The sequence below is a fragment of the Archocentrus centrarchus genome, chromosome 22, assembly GCF_007364275.1.
Source record: "Archocentrus centrarchus isolate MPI-CPG fArcCen1 chromosome 22, fArcCen1, whole genome shotgun sequence".
Classification (NCBI taxonomy): Eukaryota; Metazoa; Chordata; class Actinopteri; order Cichliformes; family Cichlidae; genus Archocentrus; species Archocentrus centrarchus.
Genome location: NC_044367.1, coordinates 20,628,472 through 20,655,713, shown reverse-complemented (window position 1 = coordinate 20,655,713; position 27,242 = coordinate 20,628,472). Strand labels below are relative to the sequence as shown.

The window sequence follows — 27,242 nt, the reverse complement described above, 5'->3', positions numbered from 1 at the left end:
GCGTTCCTTCACCGCACATGTATTCCTATGTGGAGCCCTAGCCCGGACAGAGTGTGGCTCCAGTCAAAGGCGGACGACCGACTTCTCTTCTCCAAAACTTATTTAAGTCTTTTGAAACTGTGGATTTCTTCCCTTTTTTTTTCTTTCCGGAAAGAAATCTCCGTTGGGATTAAACACTTAAAAGGGGAATGACTTGTTTTGTCTTTAAAAGGTGAGTTTTACATCGCTGGCCAAATGTTTTGAATACCTTTATCCGTTTTTACGACTTAACGCTGGGGGATTATTAACGCTTAGGACTTTTGCTAGCAGGGCTGTGGCGTCTTTTCTGCAGGGCTAATCGCTAAGATGTTCAAATGAAGTCTGTTTCAGTTTGTTTCATATATTTAACACGTGAATTGTTTAACTGTTTTGAATTCGTTGACGCAAAGTCTGGGCAGATTAGTTGCGTTGCTTCATCAGCTGGGATGCTGCCAGGATATTTGACTGGGAATGTTACCCCGAAATGTGAGTATCTTAGTCGCAGCTTTGCTAACACGATGTGAAGACGGCTTGTTCGGGGTGTATTTTGGTTCATGAGGAGTTATAATATTTGCACGTCTTCACCCTTCTCCTGCCAACATTATCCGAAACCTGGTTCCCTCATAGCGGAGATCTCGTATTGGGGGTCGTGCGTTTTACCAGTAAAGGACTGTCGTCTTTGGGAATTATTATTGGTGTGTATGTACCGCACAAGCGTGAACGTGAGAAATTGAATGGCACAAAATAATGCGTGCCCCATTCCAATCCATCCGGGTGTTTGTTGCTGCAAATCCCCTTTTTGTTTTCTTTTAAACAAACTGCAAAGTTGTCTTAGCGCAAAGGAATGCCAGCAATTTCCCCCTCTGTTTAATATTAGACCAGAGAGCAATCAAGACAAAAAGGAGAATGGGAAGTCTTTTCTGGAAAGGTGTAGTTTATTTAAAGCTGTAAATATCGTTTGGGTTCACCAAGTTTAATGTGCGTTTTCTGACTTAGATCACTTTTATCCTTACCTCATTTGAGCAGAAGCCAAAGCAGAGACGAAGCTTTCTCAGCTGGAACCTAATTTGTCACTCATATGTTCTTTGCCAAGCTCTAATGGGGACATTAATGTGCTGTAATAAACATTGTTGCACAATGCATAAATGCATAAATGCACAGTGATGATTACTGTACTTGTCACACTGGCTGTTCACGCCGGCTGGCTCTGCAGACACCAGCACAGTCAGGCAGGGGATCTCCCCCGATAACACTTTAAATTTCTCCAGTACATATGGCAGGTTATTCCACTACTTTATGTGGCCCATTCCCCAAATACAACCTGCTATCCAGGTCTCTGCTCCAGCTGTAGGGGAGAACGGAAGAAAAACAAGTCATGTTTTTGATGTGGTGACACTATCTTGGCTCAGTGTGGTGTATTGGAGCAAAGTGAATGGAAGAGAGGGATAGTGCAGGTGCTGTCTGCACGGGAAGAGCAGTGCTGGTGTGGGAAACAAAAAGGAAATGAGTGAACAAAGGTGGTTGGTGTGTGTGTGTGTGTGTGTGTGTGTGTGTGTGGGGTGACTCATTCATGCAAGTCTGTAGGAATGTGTGACGGGATGGTCCATAATTGCACAAGGCAACCCCCACCCCCCAACTCCACCAAAACTTTATGTGGGTGATGGATATGTTTTGTGAGCTCCTTCTGAAACTTTAACCCTTAGCTTTACCTTTCTGTTACAAAACCACAAACAGCATATGACATTACTTCGCTGACTGTTTTATCCATTGATTCTCTGAAGTTTTCAATGATCTCTTCAGTTTTAGACTAAGCGTCAGAAGCTCAGTTGAATCCTTAGCCTTGGGCTGGCTTTTTCTGACGCCAAATCTCTGCAGTGAATACGAAAACGCCTACATATAGTAACAAAGCAGAAGAGGAACGCTCCAATGGTGCTCTACGTTGGTAACTGGAGATAACCTGTTATATGTATTTTACATAGTTGTCTCCTCATAATGCAAATACTCCTAGGGAGTGACATAATGCAACGTGGGGATTTTCTTACCATTTAGGATGCTTGTTTATAAAATGCTCTCCTCTTTATCTGCCCTTGGTTTTGTTGCTTGAAGATGAGGTGAAACTGTGCAGGACAATGTGACACAGATACACAGGAAAGGGTGAAATTACTGTTATTGCCATAAAGTATGAGAAACTTAATCTCTAACCATCCTGCATGCGTTATCTGCCCACTGTCTACAGTGTGAGGGTGTGTACCTTCTCATATCTATTTCTCTTTAAGTTATACAGGTGCCCTCAGCTCTATGCTGTCTAGCCCAGATAGCTGCTCCAGGTAGCTTGTCTCAGGAAAGACCAGTTTTAAACTAACCTCATTTTCAGAGAAGCTGTTTATGTATCTTTGTATTTCTCACAATTAACTGGTTTTCACCGCTGCGGGAGTCCTGAAGATAATCTGGCTCAGAGAGGACAAACCCTGGTGTTAAGTGAAAACATCAGGGTGATATAGCTTTGCTCAAGTGTGCTAAAGAGATAGAAGAGAAAAAAAATGGGTCAGCTCTTCCTGCATTTGTCTTTCCTTGTCCCTCTTCCTTGGATTGTGTTTTTTCCCTCTGATAACTTGGCCTCTTTAGTGAAGCTGAGTCTTTTCAAGGAAGTGGACCTAAGAGATTTAACCTGCCGGGATCCCCTGAGGATATTATCGACTTATTTTTCACAGCAGCTCTTAATGTTTCTTGACGGCTAATTTGTTGATTTTTGGTCGGATTGATTGTGAGATGAGTTACAGAGACGCAGGACTACTTGTGGGTCAGTAATACCAGATACTGAGGAACTTAAGAATACTTTTAACAATAGCTTTTAGAAGTGTATTTATTTCTCATTATGCTATGATGTAATTCCAGCTGTAAGTGTTGTATGGGTTTGATGTTGGCTGAACACACTGGCCCAATTACCTCTACTTTGTCTTTCCATTGAGGTCATTTTCATGCTCAAGAGCCCTTCGTAGCTGGCAAATAACCAAGTGTTAGATGTCTTGTTTCCCATTAAAAAAAAAAAAAAAAAAAAAAAAAAACGATTCAAAAATTTTTTCAGAGAAAAAAAAAGACACTACATTTCAGTCTTGTGGCTGTCCCCAGGTGTGACAGTGTAAACAGCTGAGGACAATCCTTATAGCTGCACACAGGAAACAGATTAGATCACCTGCACAAACATTATCATGCAATTAAAATGGAGCACTTTGCTTGAAACAAAACAACCGGTTTTGGTTGGGGTTTTGTTATAATTGCAGCTCATATTTTAACCCTCTCCTTTAAGGCTGTTTGTGCTATTTCAAGCATGTGTAATGGTCGGGTTGACGTCTCTGTGGTGTATTGCACTGCGATTGCTAGGTTTGTGAGGTTACTCATGCAGAGTCCAAGATTAAATGCTGGGCGGGGAGGGAAGGGAGCGACTGCTGAGTCTGTCCTAACATGTCTGGCAATGCCGGCAGTGTGAGATATGTGTGCGAGCTCCCAGTCCTTCCTCAGAGCCACATGGATGCCAGATGCTATGAATGTTAAAGCAGTTTTTCCATAAAAGTAGCCGAGCTAAGTCGTATACTGAGAACTCCCTGAATCTTTTCTCTTGGAGCTGTCTGTTACTACTACAGTGGCATAATTCACGCGGTAAAGGATGTGATCATTCAGAATCAATTTACTGATTACTAAAATATATTTATTTATATAAAGGTTATTTTTAACATAATGGAAAAGACAAACACAGGAAGACCTGGACATTTATTTTGTATTCTCATAGTTCAAGCATATTCATTAACGGGATGAAAGAGAAGGGTTTTATATTCCAGGAAGCATCAGTATTGTGTGCTGTGCACATGGCACTAATTTACAAACCTAGCCAACTTTGACCTGAAAATATACAGTGTACTGGTATTAGTGCAGCATGCATTGATTTAACCATGGTAACAACAGTAGAATGATGGCACGAGACTTATGAGATATAAATCGTGAGTCAGCAATGAAAAGTGACAGATATTTTTGGATATTAAGTTGTAAAAATAAATTGAATAGTTAGGGAGACCATTTTATGTTTTAAAAAGACTGATTTTACTGCTGCCTTGTAGGATGTAATGAGCTACTACTTCTAAAGGTGGCAGTAATGCACCTATTAACAGAGCGAGCCGGAATAAAGAAGATGTTACCTAGCAGGTGTCGGACCGGTAAAGCTTGCATGGCACTTTGAAATTAGATGCTTCTTTATAAACTGGAGAAACATGCAGCGCCAAAGACAACAAATGACCTTCTGTGGAATTGCTTGGAAAAATAAGCCAAAAATGAGGTCTAGTACAAACCCCGCCAGGTAAAGCTATGATGTCATAAGTCTGACTTAAATATGCAGACATTTGAGAGCAATTTGTGAAGGAGGGCATACTCTATCATACATTTTGGACATAGGATGCAAAGACGTTTTTGACATTAAAAACATTTTGTTTGTATCAACACAGTACAGCAATACAGACCTGTATGCAGGGACAAAAGGGGGACAAAATATTTGCTAGAGCTGGAGTTGGATCTGTCTGCATTGTGAACACTTGCCATGGTTTTCATCATGCATTTCATCAAACCTTCAATAAATCATCAAAATTAGGTTGTGGTTCTCAGAGTTAGTTTTGTTCAGAGCCAAAAAGGTTGTTTATTCTCCCTGCAAGCTGGGTGGTAGGAAATGAGGAATTCTGACAGTCTACACACAATAAAAAGATGTTTTTGTGGGCAAGGACTTAAGGGAAAATAGTGCACTGCCGCATTTCAGTCAGTGTATTGTAAGCCTGGCTGGCTGACTGGGCATAGTACTGGGAAACTTAAAAAAAAAAAAAAATTAAATTAATTGTTAACATCAGTTATTTATCCTGTTCATGAGGTTAATAATGATTCAGTTTTATCCTGCTGCTGAGACTTGTGTTACTTTCTCTTCATGCTTAAAGTCAGGAGGAAACTCCTCAGTGTGTGTGTGCGTGTGTGTGCGTGTGTGTGCGTGTGTGTGTGTGTGTGTGTGTATCATAGACGGTATAAAAAATGGGTGTAGCCACCATGATCCCCATTGATTTGTAAAGTCCTGTTATGAAGCCTTGAGCTGAAGGGTGGATGTGATTGAGGAACTGCACATTCATTGGCTAACAATTTGTGGTTGACAGGTTGTTAACCAATATGCATACAGCATGTAATTCTCCTTCCTGACTTTTGGAGGAACTGATGTTCTCAGTATGACCTGAACCTAGCAATTGAGCCCATAAAGTCATCAAAAAAATGTTTGCGGCCACAGAGACTTCTGTGTGACCTCAAATCTTTTTGCAGTCGTAGTAGTCACCCTCGCCTGGCTGTTAGAAAGAATGGAGGTTTAAAGCACTTAAGTGTGAACTTCATTTCCCAGACCCAGAAGCTTGAGGCAGTGTGCCTGCACTAACATAATAACAAAGGATGTGCAAAGGATGTGTCCTAGAAGAGTATATATAATGCTGGATTGGTACTGTGTGACACTCTAGTTGGAATCAAGAAGTTTAGACCATCCAAGTAAGGGTTTCACTGGTCGAGCAGGTCAACCATTAGCATGCTTTTTCATTTTGCTTTTAACACTCAGCCTCTCGTTTAATGTATCAGCAAGTTAAACAGAAGAGACGGGAAGTCTTAGTGTTCAGGTTAATGCCATCTTGTGACCAATGTGATTTAGAGCTACTTGTCAGCTCAGCAACATTTCCCATTAGCCACATAAACTGATCTTTTGGCATGGAACTGTGGGAGGAAAAAAAATAATTCAGCTCCTGCTCAGATCATGTCATTGGTGCCATTTATAAAAGTTGGGCCCTTTAAATATTTCAGCCATGGCACTTTGTGTCAGCATGAAACAGGCTTCCTTCCATATGAATGGCTGTATAATATAAGAAAACCCTATTGTGAAGAATTTTTAGCTCTAACAAAAGTTCAATTCCAAGAAAAGAAATGTCGAGGATTGCGGTACCATAACACATTATGACTTTGTGGTGCTTCAGTTTCTATTAGGAGTTTAAATGATGATTTTAGCTAGTGTTTCTGAAGTTCTTCTTAGTTATTGCAGTTTAATAGATGTATAGTCCTTTTCCGAATAAATGAGTCACCAGTCAAAGGCATCATTTTTAGATGTCTTGTTTCATTTCACAACATTGTGAAACCCGGAGATATTTAGTTTAAATGAGATGAAGAATAGCAGCTCATTTGTTTTTGTTAATTTTTCTGTGAATCTCTCTTTAAAGTAGTACTAAAAAAGTTTGCGCAATAACTAGAAAGTATGGAAAACTGAGCTCACTTGGCTTGACAGTTTCTTTTTTTTTTCCTGTTAGGCTCCACATCAGGGATTATAGTGCATGTGTGCCACTCCAGGTTTTCGGATGCTGTCAGAGGATTGTGGCGGTGCTGCTCGTTGTGTGCATCAGGAATCAAAGCCCGCCATTGTTGGAATGAGAAGCAGATGTTAGTGAGGAATTCTCCTGACTGCAGCAGTTTTTTTTTTTTCTTTTTTTCATGCCAAAGCTCTGAGCGCTGCCTTGTGCTCCAGCTCCCTCCCTCCTGCTCTCTCGCTCTTTGTTGTGTGTATATATATATATATATCCACCCTCTTCGTCTCTCCGTTTTCTTTAGCTTTGACATATGCTGTACCTGAAGCTATACTTATATCAGCGTGGTGACAGCCTCCTTCAGTGAGTGTATTCTTCCTTCTCCAAGTAGAGGAAGTTTTTCTTCTTCTTGTGTTTCTGTAGCTCTGCGAGACTTGGAAGTATCCACTCCTCTGATGTCAATAGAGGGAAAGAATGAGAAAGTGAGAGGTGCAGTTGTGACAGAAAGCCTCCGTCTGTATCTCAATGTGGGATTCGGTGTTATGCCTGGCTCTTATGATTGCCACGTTGACAGAATCCCTGTTTTAGACTGAAAGGCAGGAGGAAGCGCAGTTGGACGCTTTTTTTGTGCGGGTGTTGCTTTATATGGACTTGTTCATTGCGTCACACTTTGCAAGCCACCCTTTGAAAGCAGCATCCAATTCATTATCCAGCACCTTCACACATGCACTCTTGTCCATTAATGTGACGCCATCTGAGTGGTTTGTGTCTAATTCTGCACCCTGATCACATTTCCACAAAACTTCCTGTGGTGCTCTTACCAGGTGAGACCTAGTGTGTCGCCGTAAACACAGCACAGTGCTGAATCTACCTCAACTTAAATTCAGTTAGACAAGTCTTGTTCATGTATGGGGGCAAAAAAAGGACATGTCTAGTGTAGCTGTCTTTATCACTGTTGTGGTAATATATGATTAAAGCTTTGAGGAGCATTTTAACAGATTGATGAATCCAGTAAGTCTGCATATCACATGTGTGTAAAGGAATCCACCCTTTTATTTCATTGTAGTTATGTCTCATGAGACCAGACATGACACAATAGGCCTGAACCCATCAGTAATGGTTATACACAGTCATGTCTGAATTACTACCGTCATTAAAATTAGTGGCATTTGTTTTCATCACTCAAAAATTCAACTGTGTAATAAATGAGTAGTAACCAAGATGTGACATTTTTTTTTTCCCCCTCCTGTTTTCCATCATCGGTCATTGGACAATATGTCAGATGCAGCCATTCTGAGGAGCTGATTTTTTTCGTATGCAGTTAAGGTCGAAACATTTAACAATAGAGCTATGCTGAGTGCACTGCTACAGTACCATGTGGAGACTGCTAGAGCTGTAATTAGTCAGCTTGGCTACAAGTTTCCAGTGCCAGTGGAGATTGTTGTGTCATTACCTTTTCAATATCACCCATAAATAAAAGATATGTCCACTGCAAACCTTCTGCTCTCAGCAGCTGTTTTCTCTGTGTCACAGATTGAATGAATAATGCTGTGACAGTTGACTTCTGTTCTGCTTTGGCACCAGGCAAACCTTCCCACGTCACTTTGTTAAATGGGGGAACATACAATATGAGACAGATAGCCTCGGCATAAGTGTGTTTTCATTGATGTTTGTCTGCCAGCAACATGAGGCAAAAAGCATAACTCAAGAAAATCAGTGGAGAGGTGAGGAATGGGCAGAAGAAGTCATCCAAATGTGGTGTGAATCCCAATCACCTTCTTTATTGTGAGATAGAACATTGGGCTAGATGGAGGACTGTGTGCTTCGAGTGTTCTTGGTAGTTAATGCACGAGTTTGGTATTACAGTATTGCTATGTCTGAGAGAAATCTGAAGCTAACCTGTACTGTAAATTAAAACCTACTGTATTTTTTTAGGTATGTACAGTTGACTTTGCTTTATTTTCCAGTGTCTCATCCAGTACAGTCTGGCTAAACAAAGTATTTTCTGCAAAAATTGCTATTCTGGCTCACTTGCATGAAGAGGAAACAGTGATTGGAGGAAGTAATCCACTTAGATCGGTCTCATGTCTAATTAACCCTGGTGCCTTCTCACTGCTCAGCTGCTCTGTAGTAACACCTGACATATGGTCATGGCAAGAGAGCAGGAACATACCTAGTGTGAGTGTGTCTCCTTATCAATGCTCCTACTGTAAATTTTGTCTCTATTTTTGTCTGTGTGTATACACATGTGTTTGTGTGTGCAGTGCAGTTGCAGGTTTAGTCAAGGTCAGCAGCAGCGCGGGGAGCTGCCCCAGTCATGGCTCATCAGCTGACTTTGCTGAGTGGCTGGTTGCCTGCTACACTGCACACCCAATCACCAGCTTTAATGAGAACTGATGCTGTATGTCAACAGTATGTGTATTTATGGCCGCTTTACCCACAACGCCCCTTGTCTCTGCAGAAACAAAGCAGTGTTATATGTCGACAGCTGGCGTACTGAATGGGTGTTTAGTTGTGACTTTGCTGCAGAGGTGCAGTCCTACAGGAAAGGATGTTGTTTATTGGTATCAGTTCAGTCAGTAATTTCAGGGTTGTTTTCAGTGGCGCTTGCTTTGTTAAACCAACACTTAAGACAGTTTTTTCACAGACAGTGTCTTAGGTTTTAAAATTGGTAAAATGCTGTAGGGGGGGCTTACACTGCAGTGTTTATGGTATGCAGGTATTGCTTACAGAACCTTTAAGCTGAACCTTCTGTCAATAAACCCTGTATCATCTGACTGCATCTTCTTAAATGCTAATCATTTTTCACCTTGTAATGTGATCCTGCCTGTTATCATCCTGTCTGTTTTTAATGACAACACAGCTTCAAGGTGAGTGATTTTCTACAGGAAGAAGTGATAATCTGCACTGATTGTTCTCTAACTTTCTTTTGTCTGGTCTGCGACTTTTCACGCCCTCTGAAGGTCTCAAGGTCCTCAGGTGCAATTCAAGCTGTGAGCTACTAGCTGCTCACAGGACAGCTGTTAAAGTTGCTGTTGAGTCTATTGTGTGAGAGTGCTATATATAGTAGTTAGTAGGAAACAAAGGTAAACACTGCTGTTAAAGAAGAGTGTAGAGAATAGTTTACATATAACCTGACTTAGGTTCAGGCACAGAAGAAAGTTACAATTGGGTTTTTACATCAAACTACTGCCAAAAATTAAATGAAAGGGTTTAGGAATATTTTTAGTGTTTTGTATTTTTTTTTCAGGATCTTCAGACTTCAGTTCTAGGAAACTGAATAAGAAGACATGGAACAGATCCCGCCACAGTCTGAGTCTTGCATTTGGACTCCAGCAGACAGTGAAAAATTCGAGCAAGTCAGACAGCCAAAAGCTTTTAACAGAACTGAGTTAGTTGACAAAAGTGATGCCAAGAGGAAAATGTGGAGCTGCTTGGCTTACAGAGCCAACAAAGTAAGACACAGAGTCAACATCCAGTGCCCTCCGTGTAGGTTTAGACAGCTGTTCAAGCTGCAGTTTGCTGCATTTCTCAAAGGTGAGATTGACAGTTAGCTTGTTGTGCTTTAAGTCAGAAGGTGACATAAATTTAAATTAGATTTGGGTACGAGTGTCTTAGTCAGTGTCTCCTTCAACCCATCATGTCATCAGCTCCTCTCCAGACTCACCTGCACAGTTTCCTCTGGAGTCATTTACATTCTTCTGAAATGGTGTCACATATACATGGAAATGAACAGGAGTGCTTCCCCTTCTTATTTGTCTTTTATTTCTCCTCTCCTGTCAGAATTTATTAGTGCAGATTTCCACTTTTTAAATGATAATTTATATCTTCAAACAAATGCAACTCTTTTTTTTTTTAATGTCAGCCATGCCTCCTCCGCACATTGCAGAGCACATCTTTATATAATCCATACATTTGCATACATCAGACTGTACTAACATCAAGTCCTTTGTTCTCCACAGTGGCTGACTGCAGGTTGGGTCCCCATGCCCTGTCTTGTGAGCACTGCTTGGCCCACTGAGCCCATAGGTGTGTCTGTACTGGGCTACAGCTGAAGCAGGTCTGGCCAGTGGTGTTGGCACCTGTGGTGGTGGAGGTGGGTCGTCATAGGGCCCGATAGCAGGCTAAGAAGCCTGTCCTGTCCCAGCCACACGAAGATGAACAAACTGAACTTCCACAACAACAAAACCATGCAGGACCGCCGCTGTGTCTGTGTCTTTTTGCCCAATGATGACACACTCAATGTCATAGTCAATGTGAGTAGACTTATCAAAACTTTTTAATGTAAAGCAATTAGGGAAAAAAATAATGTAGTGCACTTCAAATGCTTTAATTTACAAAAATGCAACTTTATTTTCTAGACAGACTGTATCCAGATACCTACAAAATGAATATGCTTTCATTCTCTGGACTGTTAAAGGAATAGGCTGACAGTTATTTACCATTTTGCTCACATCACTAACCAGTGGATGATGCACATCTTTTATATACAGTCTGTGGCAGACAAGGTATTAACAGCTGCTACTACTTAGTGCTTTACCCCCCCGAGAAACATAGGCCACTGATTACTTCCCTCCTCCCATGTTTGTGTCCTTTTTTCATGTCTCTTTCCACATCCCTGTGCCAGGTGTTTCTTAGGTGACCTTCCTTTTGTTTTCTTATCTCTCTTGTGATGACCTTCCTGGCTGATTCATAGTTCTTATATTCCCTGTCCCCATTGTACATGGTGTGCTTGAAGTCAGGAAAACAGGTGTCTACATCATAGGGTCTTGGTAGAAAGCTGCCATGTTGGTTTTTCAGAGGCAGACATAACGCCATCTAATTCTAAAGCTTTTAAACCCTTCAAGAATATTTTTTTCCAATATACTGGGGCCAGTTGCACCAACTGGGCTTACACCAGGTCAGAAGCTAATTCAGTCATAAGTTGCTATCGTGATGTTAACTCTAACCTAATTTTCACGGTAGTCACAGCATCTCAGCTTGAGCCTTCTTTTTATAACAACTAATAATACACTATGTCAGGAGCAGGCATAAAGTAAAAATCAATGCCATTTCTATACAGCTTGCAACATTAAAGACAATGTCACACATCATATTGAGTTTATAATGAACAGAGTTTTAGAAAGGAGAGACACAAGCTGAGCTATAACAGTCCCAAGCTGTTTTTGATTGAGAGGTTTTGATTAAGGTATATATACACTTAATGAAGGGCTGTCAGCCGAGCAGCTGATTGATACCAGTGCTTTCCACAGCGACTAAGTCAGTAAAAGCAGGTGAATTCTCTCCAAAAACAATAACAGTTATAGGATTTATTTTTTCAAAGAAAGTTCTTTCTTTGCCCTGCTCAGAAAGAAGGTCTTTATAATTATTTACATTGCTTTCCAGACTGAGAATCATTTATTTACTTACTAGTCAGCTGCTTCTTTTTTTTTTCTTTTTTCTTTTTTTAATCAAGTCAGACTGTTGTGTGTTTGTCTGCAGACTAAACAGCTCTAATTCATGTTTTACCATTGGTGAAATTGCCTTTTGAAAATGACAAAATAGCAAGACAAGTTTGCCTAGCCACAGACCCTGAGGATGACATTGGGTTTAACTGTAAGCATCAAAGTAAATAAGGTTGTTGAATATAACTATTCCTTAAAGCGCATAGACTGAAAAGTTTTGAATTCACTGCAAATTATACTCAATATTTCTGAAATATTATGCATCTCTTCTAATTAAGAGATCCTAAATTTATTTTCAATCTATAATAACCTATCTGCTTTCAGTATTTTTTGTTTGGTGGTTAACACCGTGGGACCAAAACAAGTTTAAATTTGCACAAAAAGTTTCAGGATGAGAAACATACAGGCAAAGTGATGCTCATGTATAACCCAAATCAAGTGTAGTGGCTTATAACAGCATAAAATAAATTATTTGTGATTGCTGTTAAAGCTTCTGATATCTCCTCCTCAGGTGAAGACTTTGTGCCAGGAACTGTTGGTCCAGGTGTGTGACCTCCTCAGACTGAAGGACTGTCATCTGTTTGGACTCAGTGTTATTCAGAGTAAGACTTCTCTTCATCTCAGCAGTTCATTTAGGGGCTTCCATATTTTATTTTGTTGTGTGCAGCTCAACATTTACCTCAGTAATCAGAATGATTATTCTTAGGTCTGTGGACAGGGGGTACTTTGGATCATAAAGCATGCTTGTTATCAAGAGCCACATAAAACCAGTGTAACGAGGCACTTGCTTTCCTTAGCCTTAAAAGTAGCATCTCTCACCTATCTGTCATGGCGGTCTCCCAGGAACCAGGGCCTCCTCATGCTGACTGGCTCCCATTGTGTGGCAAAGCTAAAGTTGTTTTTACAGTGATGTGGCTCAGCGAGGGTCATCCGATTGGAATGAGTCACTGTGTCTGTTTCATGGCGGGGTAGACAGCAGATGACAGTTGTAGGCAGCTGCAAAGGGAGAGTAAATTGCAAAAGGCGATGTGTTTTCAGACAGCTGCCCTCTGGATGAGCCAGAGAAAGCACAGCAGGTCAGTTGAGCAGGAGCCAAAGGGTCTGATGGTAGGACATTCCTGAAGTACTTGTCTGAACAGCGTGAAATCCCCAAGGCAAACACAGGCCACCCACTCCCTGTGTGTCACCCACTGTCCCCTGACAAGACTATCTTCACCAGGCTCAGTTTCAGATAATATCGGTGCTTTTACTTTGAATTACTAGGAACTATTCACTAGCTGGTTTAAAATAATAATTTGGGAATGTATTCAGGAATGGGGAAAAGATTTATGTGGTCCCAGCATCTGAAATGTGGATCGACGCAAACTTTTAGTTTTCTGAAAATCTTCGAGTCATGCACAGAATTTTTTAAAAACTATATGTAATTGCGCTAAACTGTATTTTAAATATTCACATAATGTGGCAGAAATGACATCCTGCTCTATTTAAATTTTCATTATTGGCCACAAAAATTACGTCTACAGGTCAGTTCACACAAATATTAAACAGTATAGTTTCCCACTAACCCTTGGTTCACTTCCATTTCTACCAGCGTGCAACCGCAAAAATACATCTTCAGATTATCCCTAGCAATAGGAATATTGTTTCTGGAAACAGATATTGCCTTTGAGTATTTCACATGTAGTTTTTGGATTCTTTAAGTGCCACAAACCAAACCCAAATTGCCTGAACTGTAATAGAATGGCGTCAGAAGTCTTAGCTGTGGCGATCTCAGATTGTCACCAAGTAAAACCAACATTTTCTTGGGAAATATTTTAAGCATAACAATGTGGAAACAACGCATTTTAATGGAGCTTTGTATCCTGGTAATTATAATAATGTGCTGCTGCTTAATATACTGACTTTATAAGTGCAATTTATGTAAATTATCACAAGTTCCAGTTTTATTTATATAAAAGGCATTGATGTTCTGTCAGAGAGGCTCTGCTCCTGCTCTTTATGTGCCTTTTAGCTTTTCAGCTGGTTTTCATTGTATAGAAACCCAGAGTTGTCAGATCAGCAGGCTGCAGCTTATGAAGGGTGTCACTTTAGGAGCAGAATAAGACATGACAATGTGAGTTAAGGAGAATGAGAAGGAACACCAAAGGCTCAGAATACAAAGGGAAGCTCAGAGGCTGTCTCATTTGACTGCTCTGAGGCCGTCTTTGAACTGGGCTCATTCAGCGGTGATTTTTCTAACACGCACAAAGGCATATATATATCCTCCTGAGACCTTATGTCCTCTATGGTGGTCACCAAAAAAAGTTAAATTGAAATATATTTTTTTCTGTGTGTGTGTGTATCCAGGTGTGCACACACAGGTGACACAGAGAATTGAGTTCCTGGGCTAAAGCTGTTTCTCTCCTCCTGCAGATAATGAGCACATCTATATGGAGCTGGATCAGAAATTGTCCAAGTACTGTCCCAAAGAATGGAAGAGAGAAGCCAGCAAGGTAAGAAAAATTTGTGCTGGATTCCTGACTTTCAATCTAAAGTTTGGAAGAAGACAGTAAGACCTAAGTCAAAAACAAGGATTTAATGGGTCTTCTACCTGGCACTTATAAAAATAAAATCCCCTGTCAGATAGGTTTACAGCCGTACTTCACCATCTAAACTGCAGGCATATTTACATACAGTTCTGTGCAAAAGTCCTGAACTTCTATGGACCAAGAGAAGCTGTATGTGTAAACATAAGTTTAGGAATGAACATTCAGTTGACTTTACCTTTACCAAATGGAAGCAAGTCCATAAATACAGTAGTTAAAAGGTAGCCGTCTAGAATATTCACAGCAGGGGCCACCCCTTGCCTAAATCAGAGTATTTCCAGTAGATAGAAAGCATTTGATGCAGAGAATTTCCTCTTATCTGCTACATATGTGAAAGCTCAACTCTGCACACTATCATGATTATTCTCCAATCATTGCCTAGGGCTCATGTGTAAAATAGGCTTTGGAGACCTTGCCACAGTTCTTCTGCGGGTGTAGGCTGTATTAATGTCTTTGCTCTGTTCATGTAATCCTAGACGTTAAGATCATGGCTCTGCTGGGATCAAGCCGTATGCTGTAAGGCTCCTTGTTCGTGGCTGAAGAGAGAGCAGTTCTTTAGTCTCCTGGTTTTAGTTTTGTGAATTTGAGTGACATGCCTCGTTATGGTATTGCTCTTAACGTCTAATGTGTTTAAAACATTTGCACAGTACTGTATGCACTTGGAGAAGACCTGTGCAGAGTCTCTGGCTCTAACACAGGTTACCAGATACAGCTGTATGCACAGGCACCGGTGTCTATACAGTCACAAGTACCACATCTAGCAACCTCATTTGAGGCTCCAGGAAGTTTCTGTGCTGACATCAAACTAGCCAGGCTGGCTGTTTGATGTCAGTCTTAATGCTAAGCTAGGCTAAGGTCTCTGGTTGCCTACTATACACATGGGCGTGAGAGTGGTAATGATCTTCCTTTTTCACTCCCAGACAGATGTAATTATCTGATTTATTAAATAACTTGTTCCTTGCTGCTCTTGCTCCTTTTCCATAAACTCCATATAATGAATTAGTGTAGACTGATTTTAATTGTTCAATTATGCTTGTTTTAGTGAATAAACAGGTTTTTCCACTTGTGGCTTTTGCAGGGCATTGACCAGTTTGGGCCTCCAATGATCATTCACTTTAGGGCTCAGTATTACGTTGAGAATGGTCGATTGATCAGGTCAGTAAAGCCTCTTGCCTATTCATTCTCATGCTGAGTCAAGTTATACGCATGAATAATGGGATACTTGTACAGACGCCACAAGCATCACTCTGTTGGCTGAATCTGCTCTCTGTCTGCCCTGCAGCGATCGGGTGGCCAGGTACTACTACTACTGGCACCTTAGGAAACAGGTTCTTCTCTCTCAGTGTATCCAAAGGGAGGAGGCCTACTTCCTCTTGGCAGCCTTCGCCCTGCAGGCTGACCTCGGCAATTTCAAACGCAACAAGCACTTTGGGAAGTACTTTGAACCCGAAGCCTACTTCCCCCCATGGGTGAGTATATTTAACATGTACTGCATGTGGACTGAATGTACTGTATGTCAAAGCTATCACAGAAGAAGTTATGATTTAAGATAACTGATGTTATCCTGCACACTCACAGACTGTTCTGCATGTGTGCCCGATAGTTTCTTACATTAGCATCGCAAACAGAAGCTGACGTATATTTTATCTTACTTTAATGCCTATCACGTGATTATAATAAACAGTTACTTTAATTACATATTAATATTTGTTGTAGTGTTTGTTTGGCTACGTGTAAGTCACAGTGAATGTCGTATATAACATAAGTGACTGAAAGAAGAACACAAACAAACTGCTGGATCACTGCAGGTACAGTGAGCATTATGGGAGAATGTAATTTAGGCTGTTAGGCAGTGTTCAGCGTTCCTGTCCTGTAGGGTGTAGAATATGTGGGTCTGTAGCACCTTTCATTAGTCATGCTGACTAAACACTTAGTAACAGCTCCACATCCTAGGATGTAAGATAATGAGAACTGGAGCACTTCAGTTTATTTTTGTCCCTGAAAGTAGCACACAGTTTTTTTGTTGGTTTTTTTGTTTGTTTGTTTTTTAATTTATTTTTTAAATCTCAAGTAGCATTCAGGACGTGGCTATTCTGGCATCACTACCTCCCCAACCCCCCCCCACCCCCCTCATTCCTCTGAATATGATAGCCACACCCGTCTGATTGCTCTCACTTCCTGTGATTAGCCTCCTGCCTCCTTATCGCCACTTGGAGTCAGCAGTGAGAGGAAATGGTTGGAAATGAAGAGTGTGCACTACGCTGTGCAAATCTTGCCCAGATTTAGGTGCTTAGAAAGCTTACTAAATCTTCAAAAGGGGCTCACAAAGCTTAGCGCGCGTGTTTCCGGTTGCTGCCTCTGGCTCTCGCTCAGTCTCTTTAGGATGACATCTGTTTGCCCTGCAGCAGGCAGCTTCATCACCCTCATTGGCAACCTAAGCCACCAGTCTGCTGTAATAACTCAGCACAACTTCAGGGCAGCCGAGCCTGACGACCCTCCCCCCCTCTCTCCCCCTGCCTTTCCCTGTCTTCTTACTCAGGTGATATCCAAGCGTGGCCGTGACTACATTCTGAGGCATATCCCAAACATGCACAAAGACCAGTTTGCCCTCACAGCTTCAGAGGCACACCTCAAGTATATCAAGGAGTGCGCCCAGCTTGATGACGTCACAGTCCACTACTACAGACTCTACAAGGTGAAAAATATTCCTCTAGTTTCTGCCCAAGACTCTGAGTGTGATATTAATGCCGCTGTTATGTTTTGGCTAAGCAAAGATTTGATGCATTGATATCTCATTGGATTTCAGCCTTTTCTCCTTAATTTCCTCCTCTTATCATGTAACTTCTTGTCTTTCAACAGGACAAAAAAGAGGTTGAAGCATCACTTACGTTGGGTCTGACTTTACGTGGTATTCAAATATTCCAGGTATAGTTCCTTAATTAGAAATCAAGGTCATACTCGTACTTTTAATATACTAATATCTACATAGCTATTGCTGTGTTTCTTTTTTGGGGGCCTACTGTTTGCTTATCCTTTTTTCTATTTATTGGGAATATGAAATGTACTCATACAAATATGCTTTTGTTATTTTGTTCTCTGCAACCACACAAAACAAAAACGCATTAAAATTACACTCCAACCACTTATCACGTAGAAATACAGTAAATAATATGAAAGAAATGATCATAGCCAATAATAATAAAGCTTAATATCTAAATGTATCAGTCATTAATGACTAACAGAGGCAAACCCCAAATATATGCAAAAGTTTATTAAATAAAAATGATTTGTAAGTTGCAGTGAGAAGATGAAATACAGCAGTTTAATTCAGGAAAACTTGGAATCATAGTTTATCCTTTATCCTAGTTTTCTTGCCTGTTTTAAAATGACCAAATGAGACAGTCACATCTTAAAAAAAGATTCTTGTTGCTTCTGTTGTATCTTTGTTGAATTTTAAACACTTTAAAAGCCTTTGTGTACTTCTGTTTCTATGTTGCAGAATGTCGGTTCAGTGAGGCAGCTGCTGTACGACTTCCCTTGGACCAATGTGGGAAAACTGGTATTTGTGGTGAGTCAGATGCAGCATCAAAACATGTAGTCCAGGGAAACCTTCACAGGTGCAAAATTTTACTTTCATTTCAGTAATGACGAAACCCAAATATTCCCTTGCTTATGGCGATGTTTGTGAAAGCAAAGCTCCTGCTTAGGGTTGCGGAAATTTTTGACGCAAGGCTTCTTTCCTCCTCGTGGCTATTTTATCTTAGCCCTCCCAGTCCTCTGGAACTAATCGGGGATTTAAAGAGACTTTTCTTGCATACATACACGTGCAGAACCACATACTGTAAACTACATGCATTTTCTCATCTAATCACCAGCAGGATTTTCTGCCTTATGCCGTTTCCCTTGATTTATCCATTTGATCAGTTATCACTGTTGTCCCTGTGCTCGGTATAGGAAATCCTGTTAAATGTTCTCATCTCTGCTCTGAGTCAGCTTGCTGCTAAGCTGAGCGCAGCAGCATTTTACTTTCATAGGGTTTCTGTTATCGCAGGAGAGCAGAGAAGCTTACTATATATCTGTTTCACTCTTGACGGCTTCACGTTTTCTGCCAGTCGGCTATTAATCACAATCCAGAGAGGTCTTTATTGCTCATCACAGCTGTTACACAAAAACAGCCTCCTTGCGACTCTAAATTTGGCTGTTTTGCTGTTTTTATACAATAATGCAGACTTGACAGGCTATAAGGTCTCCAAGAAGTGTGTTTTCTTTGTCCGGGAAAGTTGAAGGTCTTGATCTGAGTTTTAGTCTGGTCTAATTTTGGAGTAAGCAGCTGTTGTATCTGTTGCACAGTTCACCGTAGAGACTTCCTGTTTTCCACAGTTTTGTTTTTCTTTTTTTTTTTTTTTTTTTTGGTGGTGGTGGTTTTCTTGAGTCTGCTGTCTACGTCGTGACAGCGAACAAGCCGTGGCGTGGCTGTGGTTTCGCTGAGACCCGAAGGGCCTCTAAGGCCCTGTCCCACCCTTCTTCTGAATAACAGGCTTTCTTCTCCACCCCACCCGCAAGTCACGTCATCCAGCATTGCTGCCATCACCGCTGCAGCTACAGGCAGGCCAGAGAGGGGTGCATGCAGAGGGGTGCATGGATCAATAAACACCAGATGTTGTGATGATTTTGGGGGGGATTTCCGATTCAGGTTTTTGGCTTTGGACATGACTAAAATGTTTTTTTTGTTTGGTGTGTCGAAAGGTTTAAAGGCGGGAGGGGTACGGTATGTTTTTGGTTCAGTGCTGGAACAGGGTGGAATTCAGTGGGTTTTTTTTGTTTGTGTTTTTTTTTTTGAGGGAACAAGTTGCATTTATGCTTCCCTTGAGCCAGTGAGCGTTTCATCTCCTCCCCTTGTAAGCTGAATTTAAGTAATCACACTTGTGTCCTGTGCTTTAGGATCTCAGGCCAGCTTTTGCTTCGCCACTACTTTGGTTGATGCTGGTCTGCTTGAGGAATTGTTGGTGTTGCTGGGAGATCTCGATGTGTGTGGCCTGCTGGGGAGGTCTATTTTGTAATGATGAAGAAAGTTGTCCAGCAACTTTAGATGGCCTGATCCTGTACAGTGCATGAATCAGGAAAAGCTGTGGCTTCTGAAAACCTCTTAACAACCTGCCACTTGACACCAGTCTGCTCTTTGCTATGTATATTTGTTCTTGAATAGTTACCACCATGACGCAAGCTATTGATTCAGTATACCTGCTCCCAGGTGTCGGATTATTTTTGCTTATTTTTAAAGATTAAAACCTGATGAAGAAACTTTCCTGCTTTAAAAAAGAATAATTTTCTCACAGAGTTAGAAATGCTCAGTCCTAAACACTGATGTAATAATCAAAACCAAATACATCCCACATATATCTTTGTACATTGATAATTATCCGTAGATCTGCTGAGTGTTCAGGTTAAAACTGCATTTCCCATAACACCTTCTTATAGAAGATCTGTACTGTGATGGCTTCAGTGCTACAGCAACACTGTTTTCCATGATACACAACTTCTAGCTACAAAAACAGCTTCATGTGGACTGGACGACCTGCAAGCTCATCATGTCCTAGTAGCTGTATGAAGATTTAAAAAACAAACAATGCGCTGACAGTATAGACCATATTTGTTACTGGAGCATAAAACATTTCCTTTAACACTGACACCCCTGTCTGTTGATTTATATGCAGATGTTTACTGTGTACGCTTGTGGATGTACAAGCATAAAAACTCAACTTGGGCTTTAGACTAAGAATTTGCAGGTCAGATAACTTAGTTTTATGTAATTACTTATAAAAGTGAAGCCTTAAACCGGCATATTTTTTTTATTGGCCACTGGGGGCTGATATAAGGTTTTTAAGACCAATCCCCCCCCCAAAAAATTAAAAAAAAAAAATCATTAAATACAGAAGTTCAAACCACACAAAACAGTGGATGGTTCAAAGGATTAAGATAAAAAGCATTGCCTTGGAAGAATAGCTAAAGTTCAGAGTTGAACTTTAATGCAGCAGCAGCCGCCTCCTTGGACTCACTGAGTTTGCCTCGTTCACACCTGGCTGCTGCCCAGTACCACTTCAGTGCTTTAGTGGTGGCTTCTTGGATCTGCAGAGCAGCAGTTTGAGGTTAAAGATAAATACTGAGTTTGAGGAATGGCAGCAAATTTCTCTTGCACTTTCCCACCCAGAGTTTTTCTGCTCTCCCACAGATTTGAAGAGGAAATCTTGTTCACAGAAAACAGTAGGAAAGCCACTGCCGGTTTGGCTTTTACAAGCTATTTCTCTAAAACGGAATAACTGTAATGACCACTAAACATACTTCAGTTCAGCTGCTTTCTTTAAAAATGTTAGACTAAATAAAGCAATGGTCTGTCCTGTAGTCAAAGTGCATTTTCTCAAGGTTAGAGTCCAAACACTTGGAGAAATGTTTATAGATCTGTAGTGTCAGCAGAGTTGTTTTCAATAAAGACAGCTGTTATTGTGTCGAGCCTCTGCCAAAAGGCGCGGGAGAAAGCACAAACCCACCATTTTAGTTTTTCCGAGCATCCAGCTAACATGTCCTCTGACTGGAAAAACATCAAAACTGCTGAGAAATGCTCAGTTTCAGTGTCTGCTTTAGAAAATGAAGACCAGATACATGAACTGATTGTTGCTTTGTGTTCAGCTACCAAATAGTTTTCAAGAACAGACTTTGTTCTTTTACTAATGCTTCCCTTCGGGCCTTCCTGGCACTTAATCACAATTTCACATTCCAATTTCATAATTGTGTATTGTTAACTGTTGTAAATCATCAAGTCCTGTAATCAACATTTATGTGTCATTGTCTTTTTTTTTTTTTAATCCCCCACTCCCTCCACACTCTCAGGGGAAGAAGTTTGAAATCCTTCCTGATGGTTTGCCCTCAGCTCGTAAACTCATCTACTACACAGGATGTCCCATGCGTTCTCGCCACCTCCTGCAGCTGCTCAGCAACAGCCACCGGCTCTACATGAACCTGCAGCCTGTTCTCAAACAAGTCCGTCGACTAGAGGAGAACGAAGGTATTTTCCATCAATTATTCTGTCAGCAGCAAACACCCTTTGAACAGCTACTTTGTCAGAAATATAATAGGCAAGTGAGCTGAGTTTTCCTGTTCTTGGTTGCCTGGAACACATAACTCTTTGTTTTGAAATGGATGTAACATTTTTAATGGAAGTCCTTTGTGTTAAATATTTAAAACTGCCTCTGTTTTTTCTTTTCTTTTCAGAGAAGAAGCAGTACAGAGAGTCGTACATCAGCGATGCTCTTGAGCTGGACATGGAGCATCTGGACAAGCGTTCCCGTGCCAGTGGCAGCAGCGCAGGCAGCACGTCTCACCACAAGCGTCTGTCTCGCCACTCCACTACCAGCCACGGCAGCTCACACACCTCCGGCATTGAGGCAGACAGCTTCAGAGCCCCCGGTCAGGCCCCGCACAGGCCTCTGCGCACCTGCAGCTCATCCACAACCAGCCACGGGAGCTCGCACACTTCTGGCATCGAGAGCAGCGGCAAGGAGCGCAACCTAGATGATGAAGGTAGGAGTCGTAATGATTTGATGAAGTGCATAGATTCAGTATTATTTTTAAATTTTGTGCCTTTAGAGAGGTAAAAATTTCCCACCACAACAATATAAGCAGAGATTCATGAAGCTTTTGCTTTTCTGAAGATGAATCCACAAGAAATAATTTTACTTCAGTTTGCAAAATAAAATGCTTTAAGACCTGCCTGATAAATGTTAACATGCTGATGTCTTGACTTGCAAATCAAAATCAGCAGCGATCATTCACTACCAGTGATGTTGCAGATATATCATGAAGACTTGTTCATTTTGTAATAATTCAGAAACATTTTATTCTGCAGAGATTGAAATGCTGGTGGACGACCCCAAAGACTATGAGGAGCTTCATGAAATGGCCCTGGATCAGGAGATGTGCATCCACATCACTGAAGACATGCTGACGATGTCACCTGATCAGACCAATGGATATTCAGGTACAGTTTCTCAGCATTTCTGCTCTCCAGTTAGTGGAATCAACCCCCAAATATAAGCAGGAAAGACAAAAGCACTAAGTTCATTTTTCTTTTGCTTAAATAAATACAAAATAAAGCAGAAGGATATTGTTGTCATATTGTCCGTCTGTCCAGGCGTCTGTCCATGAGCTTTTACCTTTTCATTCTACAGACTCCAAAACCATGAAAAGCCATGAAATTTGGCTCAATTTTGAAATGTGTTCTTTACTCTTCAAAGATGTACAACACAATATTCATATTGCTGGATGTTTAGTACCCTTTTTATACTTTGGCTGTGTTTATCTGATTTGGAGAGTAAACCACATGGACAATTTCAGGCTGCTAATGCTATGATAATACATGCTAATGATGTGCAACCTCTGTCTCATGTCTGATTGGCTTAGCCTAATCATGTGATCATATTTTGTTCTGTAACTGGGTAAACCTACTTGACTGTTATTTACTGAAATGGAGAAAGTGGAGATTTCCATATCTAGCAATTGACCTAGGTTACTGAACAGCTGGCAGTAGCTAGATAGTGAGAACTCATGGCCGTAAATGGTACAGACTATTAAAGCCATACCTACTGCTCAGCAATATTGCTCAAATGTAAATGTGGTTGCATTATGTTTTGTACATGGTTGCCTTTTGATTACAGCTATGTTATACATAATGCATTGAGATCAACAGATTATGTAGTATGGGTGTAGTATGTAGTAATATTCCTGCACACGCAAGTATAATATGAGTATCATATAATTGTCAGGGAGGCTAAGGCAAAATTTATCTAAAACATTTGTGTTTGTCCTTCTTTGACCCCTTCTTTGCAGGACTGATTGTAAAAGATGTTAGCTCCTCCACTTCCAGCTCCTCTGAGACTGTCGTTAAAATGAGAGGACAAAGCATTGAGTCTTTGCCGCAGGTAATTCAGTCCATGGGTTTACGGTGCTGTCTGGATTTCTCTTATAAAAAAAAAAACAGCCATTCCAACATCCATATACATCAAATAAATACACCGATGTACTTCAGTGTATTAAAAGAACATCAAAGTCTATGAAAACACTTCAACATTTTTGCAGTTTTTAAAGTAATTTTACACAATATTACAGGGTCACTACAGCCTAGCTGAGTTTAAAAATTATTGGGGCCAGTCTTTATGAATCAATTATGCATCTTTCCATTATGTTCCAGTATTTCCCAGTCATAATGGAAGAGATAAGTAGTAGATAAGGAAGAAAAGGAGATTCTCCAGCAATAAAGCAGTTCTAGAAAACCATTACATACACAAGTTGTAAGGAAGTATAGCAGAGTGCCTAGAGTGACTATAAAGAAACACCCGGATAAACTGTCTAATTTGTCAATGTGTTGGATTATCTGCTTCTGTCTTCATAAATTTGATTTGTTGCTTTCCACGCAGACATCTGCCTGCAGGAAGCCTCAGTCTTCGACCGACCGCCACAGCCAGTCACTAGATGACATCCGCCTCTATCAGAAGGACTGCCTGCAGTGGGCGGAGCTCTGCCAGGACACCGCCCACAGCTACACGTTTGGTTGTGCTCAGGAGCTGAGAGACAGCGGCGGCGGCTATCAAGGCCTGGCCGATCAGCGTGCGGGCATGCTCGGCGAGCAGCACCCGTTTCCCATCAAGAGAACCAACAAGTACTTCTCTTTGGACCTGACCAGCGACGAGGTCCCCGAGTTTGTGGTGTGACGGAGGCACAAAGTAGGCGACCTCAGAGTGTCCTTTTCGCTCTTCCATGTCAGACGTAGAGATGTTTCAGGCCTCAGGGAACGAGATGAGAGGAGCGTTGCAGAGCTGGTTTCTATTCTTGGCAGCAAGCAGTAGTGATGAGTAAACTGGCAACAAATAAGCTGTCCCTTTTAAGCACCACTCGAGACGTTTCACCTAACACGTAAATGAACAGACATGGAGGATTCTGTGTGAAATCAGACTTTTAAGAGCAAACACTGGGCTTAAGAGAACCTTTTAAAAAAATAGCCTGAACTGCACCCCTGAGTCAAAAGAAACAAATGGGATTGTGTCATCTTTAAAAAAAATAAAGATTTTATTTAAGTCAGCCTCCTCCGAACTGATCCACTTCTTTGCAAAGTCATAAAAAGTGTGCGTAAGCTTACAGCAGATGCACATCACAAGCTTTTCAAAGATCTTCTGTGGAGGACACAAAGGACAAAATCACGCTGAGCTACAAACCAAAGACAAGATGGAAATGAACTGAAACCACATCTGTCTGTACGTCCACATTTTTCCACAAGTGTGACAACATTTTACAGTTGCTTTGAGAGAAGATGGACCCAAAATCCTCTGCGCAAGACTGGCCATGACCCCTTCTTCCTCTCTTCTTCTTCTGCTCCACCACTTCATTTTACCTCAACTGGCAGTGGAGTGGGCCCCCCCCCCCCTGACTGGACTTACTACTCATGCAAACACAAACCCGATGTGCCTTTATCACACTATGCAGGTGTCAGACTCGCGCCTTGACAATCACACACTGACCCTTATTCAGATCCAAGCCATCAGAATTCAAGCTCTGCTTTATTTTTAAACAGTGCACACACATTTTCAGCAGGTCAAGCTCATTTTTCACCAATCAAATGTCAAAAAAAAAAAAAAAAACAATTCCTGATTTCACAATGTTTTGTGTCCTGTGAAATTCAGCTGAGCTTCCCAGGAGGAATGAGGGCGGGTGAGTTCCTACGTGTTCTGACTTGCTCTGAGTTTGTGGCCACAAAAGTTTCCCTGTAATCTAGCCTCAAAATGGAGCCCGACTGGCTGTCGGCCAAAACAAACCACACTTTGATGCATACATATACATCTTCCTTTGACTCTTCAAATCCTTCTGCTTCAGCTATTGCTTTAAACTGGAATTTCTTACATTTTTTTTTCTAAATCCCTTTTATATGTTGTATTTTTGTATGAACTATGTATGTTAAACACTTTATCTGTGTACGGTTAAAGTCATTCAGTATTACAATCCAGTGTAGGTGACAGTATTAAGGACATGCGGCTCTGAACAAGAAAGACTGGTTTTATCGTTTTAATCTGACAATTTGATTCAAGAGATGTGAGGCCATGGTAGCTGTTACAAGCTGTTACTCAAGATTTCAACATGCTAGAAGTGGCAGGATTTTCCCGCCTGCGATTTGTGGGGGCAGGTGGTTGTGGAGGCAGCATCTTTTCATCAGAAATGGAGACTCTTTCCCTGAGCTAATGTTTAAAAAAATGGTCATAAATTAGGTGGGGGAAAAAAAATCATTGTTAGTTTTCTTTGGTTTCTTGGACACCATCCTCTCAAGGCAGTATTAGGGGAAACATTGAGTGGTCTGAATGAGGACGGGGCTGTGGTGAGAGTTAAAAGGGAAAAAAAAAAAAAAAGGTTTTTCCTGACCTAACAAAAAGTGACCCAAATGGTGTAAATGGTCAGATACTGAAAATCATGAATTATAAAAAGCTGTTTTATGAGGCGATGTAGGTCACGTTGCTATAAATATAGAACTACAGCTCACCTTAGCACAAGGACTCAGAAAACTAGCCTGGCTCTGTCCAGACGCTTCCCAGCTCCTCTGAAGCTCATAAACACATTATATCTTAATCATTTCATTCAAAATTGTGTTTGTTTGTCTACAAAGTTGTCTTGTAGACACGAGGGTGCAAGAAGTCTTGTCTGATTTGCACCGTTACAGCGAATATATCAGACTTATTTGCAAACGTTTACATGATAAATGAAGTTGCCATTTTAAAATTTAAACCAAACCGCATCGAGATCGGTGCTTCGTTCAACTCGGCTCCACCTTCTGTCCTCTCCTTTCTTTTGTCTTGTTGCATTGAGCAAACAAAAACGAGGTGTTCATGCAGTTAAACTCCAGCGACTTTTTTGAGCCAAGCTGTATGACATGTAATTTTATGTCTGTGCATTTATAGTTATTTTTGGAAGAATTTTCTTTTCAAAGTGTCCCCAATCCGCTTTATTTTTTAAACATAGTGTAGCGGACCGCATCAGAGTGAGGTTTTTATGCAATACATAATAAATACATGGATTTGATAAAGCTGTGTAATTAAAATCAACTTCTATATTTCATACTATTTGCTTCTTTATCCATTTATATAATTACTCATTAATGGAAAATGTCTACTTTGATGGACAGCAGTGTTTCTTATATTAAAACAGCATGTGTTAAGGTACATAGCCATACATTCATAACCCATGTCCTTAAAGTCTTCATAATTTGCTCTAACTTACTTCTTTGGTTTCAAAATATGGTCATACTTACACTTTGTAAGTCTGTATGTCTGTGCCATTAATCCTTTCTGTGAAAGGATCTCCGTGCAGGTAAAAAGATGTTTGTTTTTTTGTCAACCTGTTCAAAAAAAAAAAAGAAAAAAAAAAAGATTTGTTATAATGAAGTTTGGTCCGTGCCTTGTTGGTACTAATGCCCTCAATATCCAATAAATAGGTACATTTATCTACCAGACATGTTGTCCAGTCATTTCATTTCAGTATTACCAGTTATAAGATAAAATTAAACTGAATATGAAAGTTCACATTTGGCAGGTGGTGTATAATTCAAAATGTTTCCTTGGTTCATGCTGCCCTCTGGTGGTTTCCACTCTCATTAATGTAAGTCTCACTTTCACCTGATGGTGGCAGTATTTCATGACACATTACATAGAGCTCAGTTGCTTTTGTCCTCTGGCCCTTAAAACTTTGCTCCTCTTGCAGAAAATGTGTCACCTATAATGTTTTTGTTGTTGTTGTTGTTGTTGTTTTTAATT

The 27,242-nt window shown here is 40.7% G+C and overlaps 1 protein-coding gene across 3 annotated transcripts; it reads left to right on the top strand.

The window, feature by feature from the left end:
- Nucleotides 1-40: 40 nt before the first annotated feature.
- Nucleotides 41-26,941, top strand: frmd6 (FERM domain containing 6). 3 transcript variants are annotated; one of them, XM_030718686.1, is made up of 15 exons: nt 41-211; nt 6,378-6,507; nt 10,334-10,627; nt 12,327-12,417; nt 14,228-14,307; nt 15,479-15,555; nt 15,683-15,869; nt 16,940-17,095; nt 17,260-17,325; nt 17,900-17,968; nt 21,286-21,460; nt 21,667-21,975; nt 22,301-22,432; nt 23,281-23,372; nt 23,868-24,161. In XM_030718686.1, exons 3-15 carry the CDS (start codon nt 10,529-10,531, stop codon nt 24,159-24,161), a joined length of 1,827 nt encoding a protein of 608 aa, XP_030574546.1. In that variant the 5' UTR covers nt 41-211; nt 6,378-6,507; nt 10,334-10,528. The 3 variants fall into 3 exon arrangements, with proteins under 3 accessions (XP_030574546.1, XP_030574545.1, XP_030574547.1); XM_030718685.1 differs by lacking the exon at nt 6,378-6,507; XM_030718687.1 differs by lacking the exons at nt 41-211; nt 6,378-6,507 and having other exon boundaries at nt 10,529-10,627; nt 23,868-26,941.
- Nucleotides 26,942-27,242: the final 301 nt, after the last annotated feature.

What these genes read in the sequence shown, in the direction of transcription:
- frmd6 (XM_030718687.1), top strand. Translation starts at nt 10,529, where the DNA reads ATGAACAAACTGAACTTCCACAACAACAAAACCATGCAGGACCGCCGC. An exon ending in CACTCAATGTCATAGTCAAT is followed by an intron (nt 10,628 to 12,326) that starts GTGAGTAGACTT and finishes TCTCCTCCTCAG; the next exon opens with GTGAAGACTTTGTGCCAGGA. An exon ending in GAGAATGGTCGATTGATCAG is followed by an intron (nt 15,556 to 15,682) that starts GTCAGTAAAGCC and finishes TCTGCCCTGCAG; the next exon opens with CGATCGGGTGGCCAGGTACT.